The 8,578-nt window shown below is 57.7% G+C and overlaps 1 protein-coding gene across 6 annotated transcripts in view; it reads left to right on the forward strand.

Moving 5' to 3' along the window:
• The window catches only part of LOC120759063 (protocadherin gamma-C3-like), a 122,374-nt gene extending 115,907 nt beyond the window's left edge, over positions 1 to 6,467 (forward strand). For 5 of the 6 annotated variants that reach the window (XM_058422425.1, XM_040077941.2, XM_040077942.2 and 2 more), the window contains exon 4: positions 3,959 to 6,467. In XM_058422425.1, the coding sequence (XP_058278408.1) occupies positions 3,959 to 4,182 (224 nt within the window). In that variant the 3' untranslated portion in view covers positions 4,183 to 6,467. The remainder of the gene's footprint in view (positions 1 to 3,958) is intronic. The other variant, XM_040077938.1, reaches the window with a different exon arrangement.
• The last annotated feature ends 2,111 nt before the right edge of the window (positions 6,468 to 8,578 follow it).

Raw genomic sequence — 8,578 nt, forward strand, 5'->3', positions numbered from 1 at the left:
CTCAGTATTCCCAACAAACCTCGTGTGCAGAGGAGCTCCCCGAGTCCCTCTGCTGAGCCATGGCCTCTCCAAGGTTTCTCCCCCTGGGTGCTGCTGCCTCCTGGCAGTTGTATCCGCAGGAGGGTGGTCTGGGGTCGTTTTGGGTTGCTCTGTTCTGGTTGATGGCAGTGCAGAAGCCTTGGGCAGGGAGGGATGTTCCCACGCACCCACAGTCTCCGTGGCTTCGCACAGGACAGGGACAATCACCACTCTGGGCAGCACTATGGGTAAAGAGCCTGGTTTTCATGGAGCCTTTATTTATAAATACCTCCAAGCCTTTCCCCCTTCAATTTAAAAACAGAAGCACAGCCATAAAACCCGGTGCAAAATGCTTCGGATGTTTCCTTTGAGTTGTTGGGAGGGAAGGAATCTGAGGGAGGAGGAATGGCTTTGGTGTTGCTTTCTTGGAAAGCTGCTGCAGCTGAACTTTGCTGCTCCACAGGCACCAGGAGACAGCTGCCACGGCTGGGGAGGGGGCGAAGGTCTGGGACAAGGGAGTTGTTTACACTCGAGAGAAAGAAACAATGTGAAAATGTGTCTTTGCTCTGAAAAAAGACCATGGAAAAATAGCCCTTGGGGTTGCATGTGGTTATCGTCACCCAGTGTCTCCAGATCCGGTTTCCTTGCTGGTAAATAAAGCTGTTTTTCTGGCTGCTGCTCCAGCAGTCCCCGGGATCAGAGTTAAGCAGCTCCCTTCCAGGTTAAGCACAGACTCTCATGGAGCCCCGGGCCCTACTGCAGCAAATCTGCCCCAATCCCCGAGTCTCGCACAGTCCTAACCTCTCCCACGGCTCCAATCCGCCCGGGGATTGATGGAAATCAAATCCCTCCTACAGATAATGGCTTTCCCTTATCCATCCTTTCCAGGCCCTTTCTGTGCTGGATGTGTGGATGGGGACACAGCACAAGTTCTTTCCTCCAGCACGGTGTTTTCGTGTCACCCTTGTTCTCTGTCCCAGTTTCTGCTCTCTTTAAAGCTAATAGTGTTGATTGGAGCAGGCTTTGATTAGGGGCAGCGCTAATTGCCCATTAAGCTTTGTGCTACCCATCCCTGGGTGTGATTTCCTGGCCATTCAAATAATCCTTATCTCTCAGTGTCACCCGCTGAGCTGTGTTTGAGCTCCGAGGTGACAGTGACACAGGCGATGCCTTGGATGCGTCCTTGCCCTGGGTCAGAGGTTTTCCTTGGCTTCAGCATGAGGCAGCGCTCGCCAGCGCCAGGCCAAGCCGGCACCATCCAGCCCTTTGGGGCTTAAATCCCTTTCCCAGTGGTTAAATTACCATCGCAGGTCGGAGTATCTGGGAACCCGATTTTCCCCGCAGGGCTGTGACCTTGCTGTAGGGTTCTGTCCCCCTTTCCAGCCATCCTTCCTCTGGATCTTCCTTCCTTGCAGCTGGGACCCATATGAAAAACACTAAGATACACAAGCTACACAGGGGCCAGGGCATTGGCCACAGAAAAACCTGACAAATTATACTGTATCAAAAGCAGTTAGAAGTGACTACAAACTGCACTATATCAAAATCGTTGTGATTAATAATAATTCGCAAAAGCCAATACGTGATAGCAAAAGCCAACAAGTACAGAATTATTTATAACAGAGCCATCCTTCCTCTGCATCTTCCTGCCTTGCAACTGGGAGCAATACGAAAAACCAGTGTTTCCAGCGATCTGAATGGGCAGAGGCAGCTGCTGGGACAGCACAGATGCTCCAGGACACCAGACACTCGAGGGCAGACATCCTGTCCTTAAAATACTCTGGCTCCCGGCGAGAATTCAGAGAGGTGCCACGGCATGGTGGGAGAGCAGACGGAGAGGCAGCCCGGGGCGGTGCCTGTGCCCCCAGGCAGGGCAGACACGCTATATCGGGTCCCCCGAAAGCCCCAACAGCAGCTGCAGCCGCTCGTGCTCTGGGGCTGCCCCCGGCCTCCCCTCTGCCCGCGGGGGCCGTGGAGCCACTGGCTGGTTATTTCTGCTGAAGCCCAAGTTCTTGTTTTCCTCCTCAGGACCGTTTGGGATAATGACAGGCTGCTGGTAGAGGCCGAGCGTGACCTTTCCAGCAACAAGAGCTCAAGTCCTTTGCTTGGCGAGAGCACCTCGGTGCCCGTTTATAACCCTCCATTGTTCCTGTTCTCTCTTCTGTTCAGCCTCAATGGCAGTGTTACCTAGGAACAGCCGGTCGCCCTTCCCCGGGACTGACGGGCGGGCTGGGAACTTCACCAGTGCCTTTTTCTCCCTGGTGGAAGCTGTGCTGAGACTGCAAATTAATTCATGGGGACTTGGGTGGTGCTGGCACCCCCAGCCCTTCACTGCTCAGAGCCCGGGGATGGCCCCGGAGGGACACAGGGCAGCAATACCCGGGGAAGAGAAGGTGCCCAGGTCCACCCAGCCTCTCACTGGGCTGACTCCAGCTGGGACAGTGCAGGAGGAGGCTGTAGTCCACCTGTGAGATGGTCCCTGCGCATCTCCAGTCATCCCATCCCGTGGGGATCATTTCTAACACCTCCATGGGTGTGGGCTTGAGTTGGTTGCTAATGAAAGAAGCCGCTGCTCAGACGAGTGAGGATTAGCAATAAATAATCACTAATTACAGACACATCTTCCCGGCGCAAGGTCCTCCAAGCCCTGCTAGGTCTGGAACCCGTTTCATGGGGACTCTGGAAGAATTCTCCTGCGGTGAACGCTTCCAGAGCGGGAAGTGAAAGGCATTTCCCCGCGCTGGGTCGCTGTGTTTGCTCACCACGGCCCCTGCCCCGGTGCACAATATCACGCCTGTTTTCGGCCTCGCTGTGTTTTCCTCCCTGCCCGCTCCAACAGAGCAGCTGCAACTTTTCAAACTGCAGTTGCTTCATCCTTCCGACCCCTGCAAAGGGAATGCGTGCACAGCCGTGTTTCAGGGGGATGGTGGGACGTGGTCCAGCTTTTTGTGCAGCTTTCTGGCTGCCTTAGGCCCTTCCATCTGCTCAGGGCATCTGCAAAGGCAACGCAGAGCATGCACAGAGCTGGCCTGGAGGGAGGAGAAACGCGAGGGGACCCAGCCCACCACCTCTGCCCATTGTTTTTCTTTGTTCCCACAATCTCTCTGCCTGCGAGAGGGAGGAGCAGTGCTCCTGGGCTCTGCCCTGGGTCCTTCGGGTGCTCCGGCTGGGTGTCCCCATCCTCCAGGAGAGCCCGGCCCCAGCCATGAGCGTGGGGCAGCTAAAGGCTGAGTTGGGAGCCACAGTCTCTCGAACAAAGGGCTTCAGCAAGCCATTTCTGAGCAGGGCTGTGCAAGGATCCCCCCCGAGCCGTGCACAGGCAGCTGCACCGGAGCAGACCGTGCAGCAGCATCACTTGGGCCCCGCCGTCCCCCCGTGCTCATTTCTCCCCGTCTCCATCTGCTCTCCAGCATCCAGCAGAGCCGCGGCATCCCGGGGGGGCCCTGTGCCCCTCCCCACCCCTCGCTCCGTGCTGGAGCTTTGCATAGCGACAGGAATGAATTTGCCTTCCCCTCCCCCTGCTCCCAGATCGGGACCGTCAGACGCGCTCTGGCATCGATTTCCTTCGCGCTCGGCTTCCTAGAGCCATTTTGCGGTATTGCAGGGGAGAGCTTTTCTTCCTCGTCTCCCGTGTCCTGCTCCCCGAATAAACCCGGCCGCAGAAAAATACCGCGGGCGGGGTTTTAAATGCGGCGGAAAAAGAAATAAATATCGGATTTCCTTTAATGCATCACTAATGGTGCCACTGCACAATATGTCCGTGATGGGCGTTTTCGGGGGTGGCTCTGTGCCAGGCTGCCCAGCGCAGCCCTGTGGGGAGCTGAAGGGCGATATTTGGGGTTGGCACCCTGAGGGGCTGCTGGGGCTCGGGCTGGGGGGTCTCCAGCTGCCTTTAACACCCTGCCTTTCTCTTCCCCCCCTTCCCCGGCGTTCCCCACAGAAGCTGCTGACGGTAACTCGACCCTGGGCGGCGGCAATGGCACGATGGGGCTGAGCGCTCGCTACGGCCCCCAGTTCACCCTGCAGCACGTCCCCGACTACCGGCAGAACGTCTACATCCCGGGCAGCAACGCCACCCTCACCAACGCCGGCAAGCGCGACGCCAAGAACGCCGCCCCCGCCGGAGGCAACAAGAAGAAATCCGGGAAGAAGGAGAAGAAGTAGTGAAGAAGAGAAAGGAGACCTTAGAGCTACAGGGCAGCCGGCTCCAGCACTCCCCCAAAACCACAGCCCAGGCCGGAGGACGAATGTGAAATTTTTCTTTTTTTTTTTTTTTTTTGTGGTGCAAAAGTAGGAAATGCTGCGAATGTATCTCGTCATCATCAGGGCTGAGAGCAGGGGCTCGCTGCTCTCAGGTCTCATGATGAAAACCAACCCAGAATCTAAAGCGAACGCAAACAAGTGCCCTGTGAATAACGTTTTATACAACCCCTCGGGTATTCGAATATGCAAGGGCGGACGGAAGGTCTTTTGCCGTGTCTTTGGATCCGATTTGCTCCCAGGTAGTCCGAGAAAGGCACAAGGCTTGTGCTCGGCTTTGCCCAGTGTAAATAATTTTAATGTGGATCATTTAATTTATAGCCCTTCGAGTATTTTTTGGAAAGGAAATGGAAGTTCTTAGCTTAGAGCCCGTGCTCCAGTTCTTCGCTCTTAAATTTTCCATTCGTAAAATTCACCCCCAAGCCAATGATAGCGATGGATTTTGGAATTTGGAAGTTGGTAGGGAGTGCTTCAGTTCCTGCTTACCTGTCATCTGAAAAAAAGAAAAAAGGGTTTATATTGCATGAGTCTATGGGATTATGGCAAAGCTGCATCCGAAACAATTATTTTTGGCTTTTTTTGGTTTTTTTTGTAATTTTTTTTTGTTGTTGTTGTTTTAAAGTGTAACCACTAATGGCCTGAAATACCATAAGGAAAAAGCCCTCCCGCTGTGTGAGAGGCAGGGAATTCCAAGAGGAGCACGCCGAGGCGTGCGGCAGCTGCCCCGGCGGTTCTAGGGGTCTCCGAAGAGCAGACAACATCTCAACCCTTCTTTGCAGTAAATATTTATATGTACAGTCGATGTTCTTATGGAATTAAGGCTAAGAGAGCCTCGCTCCCCCGCGGCCAGGCCTGGCCGGGTCCCCGCGCAGGGGACACGGGGACGACGCTTCGCTGTCTGCACACGGTGTCTGCATGCACGTCCCTCACCTCGCACCTGCACTAGCGCAGTAGCTCCACGGACCCGCACAAGTCCTGGCATGCCCACGCGGCGTGACCGCGCCGGCGGCCCCGAGCCTGGCGCGGGGCTGTCCTGGGGAAGGGGTGGGAGGGGGTGGGGTGGCTCAAGGCGGGCTGGGGAAACTCATTGTTGCTTCTAGTTGGGGCCCCAAAGGTTGTTTGGGGCGGTCGGGCGGTTCTACGAGGTGATTCTTGGGGGGTCTCGCCCAAAGCGGGGGGATCCCGTGGATCCAGCGGAGCTGCCGGTGCATGGCTTTGGTGCAGAGCGGGTGACTGAGCAAGTGATGGTTGTTTTGGTGGCGGGTGGGGACCAGATCCAGACCAGGGACCCGAGAGCAGGGGGTGACGCTGCAAAGCGGGGGGCAGTGACTGGGGGAGTGTCACACGGGACCACGCGGGGCCGGCCCGGAGGAGGTGATGCTCCCGCTGGCTTTGGGCCTTGTACCCTGCGGGGGAGAATTAAGGGATGAGGAGTAGAGTTTCTCCATGTGCCCATCATCGAAGCACCAGGCCGGCTTCCCAAACAAAGCAGCTCTGAGCCCCCGCGGGAGGCAGCTGGGGGCTTTGTGCAGCCAGAGCCAGGAGAGGAGCTGTGGGGTGGCCAGGAAGGGGACACTCCGAGTTTCCCGGGGGGGTGTGTGGTTTTTTTTTTTTTTCCTTTTTTAATCACTAACACGTAACTCACCCGAGCAGATCCAGCCTTTTCAGCCAGGCTCTCCCCACCCCTGCTCCCTCCCCAAACGCAGGGCAGCAGGAGCATCCTCCGCGCTCCATCCGGACCCAGCCGCCTCCGGCGCTGGCTGCGCTGGCAGCGGTTCCCACCCTGTCCCCTGCAGCTGCCACCTGCCCCCCCTCTAGAAATGCTGTAGCTGAATCGTAGTCTTTATATTTTCTTTTTAATCTGCAATCTGAGGTAGCGTAGTGAGTGTTGTGTATTTAGTGGCGTGTTATTTTTAATCGCGGTAACTAACTTGTGGACATCAGTATTTTCAATTTTCTCTGTATCTCCTTCCCATGTGCTCTGTGCTCCGAGTGTACGTGAAATGAAACACGTTTGCCCTTTCAATGTGTCTAATATTGAATTATACTTATATATTATATATATGCTTATATCCTTCTTATACCCATATAGACCAATGTCGATGTGTTACACGCAAGTTTTATACTCTAATATTTATATTGCTTTTTTTCTTTGGGAAAAAAAAAATAATAAAATGGTTTCTTCTGAATGAATGGTGTTTATTCTGATGGGAAAAGGGAGGCACAGACAGGGTCTGGCCATCCCGGTGCTGCTGGCAGTGGGGGGTTCAGCCCCTGCCTGGCTCCAGCAGTGGGGGTGCTCTCGGGGCACCCCCAATCTCGTGTCCCCCAGGCCTGCCCTGCTGGCACATCCATCCTCTGGTCACCCAGGCCTTTGAGTGGAGGGTGACGTGGCTGTGGATCACGACTGAGGACGTGATGGGGTCGGTAGCTGCAGCCCCGAGAGGATCCCGCTGCCCCTCTCCATCGCTGGCAGGGATCTGGTCACTGTTGCCCAGTCCCAGAGGATCTGGAGAACCAGACCCAGCTGGGATTCCACCACCCTTCCCCGTCACCAGCAGGAATCCACTCTCCCTCCTCCAGCCCTGATTTGCTTTCCGTGGTGTCCCCTCTCTGCACTTGGGGACAGTGGGTGGCAGGGCATTCGGACATTGTGACCGGAGCTCCCTGGCCAAGACAATCCTCCCACCCTCTCCCCGCGGGGGGGTCCGGCACAGGCTGAGGAAAAACATCCCGTGCCTCAGGGTGTCGCAACCCTGGAGGAAAAAATAAGCTGCTGCTGGCCAGATGTGAGGGGGAGGGTGGAGGAGGCGGGGGCAGAACGGTCCCAGGAGAGACAGACAGACAGACAGAGCCCGGGACTGGGGCTTGGGGCTGATCCCCCCGTTAGCAGAGCACCGGGTGTGCAGGGCACAGCCCCCCTCCCTGTATTCCCATCCGTCCCCACCCAGTGTCTCTGTCCAGGTGCAGCTCTGTGGCCTCCACCCTGTGCCCCCGAACACCCCCGGTTCTGCCCTCACACACTCCCTGAGCCCCCCTTGCAGACTGACAGACCCTTCCCAAATCCCCCAGCGCCCCACAGAGACACCAAACCCCATCCAGCTCCACAGAGACCCCTGATAATCCCCATGCATCTCTCAGAGGGACATCCTTCTCCCCAGATTCCCTCGGATCCCACAGATCCAGCTCTCCTCCCTCCCCTGTGCACGTGGGGACAGCCCTGGTCACACACACACACGAGGAGCGTCCCTAACCAGAGCATCCATCCTCCTTTGGGACAGGCGGTCCCAGGCCGCAGGGGAGGCCACCGGCCTCAGGGCAGTGACAGGGCTGGGATTCGCTGCTCTGGGGCCCCTGTGACACCGTGTCCTCTGCCCCCAGCCGCGGGGCTGCTGTCCCTCCCACGCTGGATCACCTGCAGCGCATCAGGGACAGCTCCAGGGGGATGATGGGGATCAATCACATCGACCCACGGCTAACGGGGAGCAGGGCTGAGCGCTTCCAGGTGCCACCCGCACCCAGGGCTGTCCCCAGCCCCTGTCCTAGCCGGGGTGGCTTCATCCCAGGGCTCTGGGCATCCCTGCCCGCTTGGCTGGTGTGCCGGGAGCTGAGGGCTGTTGGTGAAGGAACCGGGGACTGTCAAGCGAGTGTCCCCAGATGGGTGACAGCCACCACTGGCCGGGCGCAGAGGGGCTTGGCGGAACTCCAGGGATGGGCTTGGCTTGAGGAGCCGCAGCTCCCCCGGCGCGCTGAGCCCCGCGGTGTCCCCGCGCCCCAGCTGCGGGTGTTGGCGTCGGGGTGTGCGCAGGGAGAGGGGGCACATCACTTTCATTTCATTTCTCTTCTCTCTTGCCCTGAATTTACCCCAGGGCACGGCGAGAGCCGGGAAGGGGAAGCTGCAAACAGACCTGGCCAATTAGCGCTGATGAAGGAAACGCGGTCAGCCGCGCTAATTACCGGGGACAGGCGGGAGCGGAACGTGTTCAGTGCAGCGTGGAGAGCTGGGGGAATTCCCGAGCTGAGGCGGTGACACGGGGCTGGCCAACAGGAACAGAGCTGGAGTCACAGTCCTGCCAAAGGGACACAAGGAGCGTGGCAAGACACAGCCCCCGGCCGGCGCTCGGGACATCGCGGGGGTCGTGGCATTGCTCCCGGGAGGGGTGCCCTGGCCTCGGGAGGGAGGATGTGGCACGGGAGTTCCTTCACTGCGGCCGCGCTGGGGACTGCGGGGCCCTGCCTGCAGTGGGGCTGTGGGTCACAGCCCCCCTGCCCGTGTCCCCCTCAGAGCAGGGGGGATTCA

The sequence above is a fragment of the Hirundo rustica genome, chromosome 14 (genome assembly GCF_015227805.2).
Source record: "Hirundo rustica isolate bHirRus1 chromosome 14, bHirRus1.pri.v3, whole genome shotgun sequence".
NCBI lineage: Eukaryota > Metazoa > Chordata > Aves > Passeriformes > Hirundinidae > Hirundo > Hirundo rustica.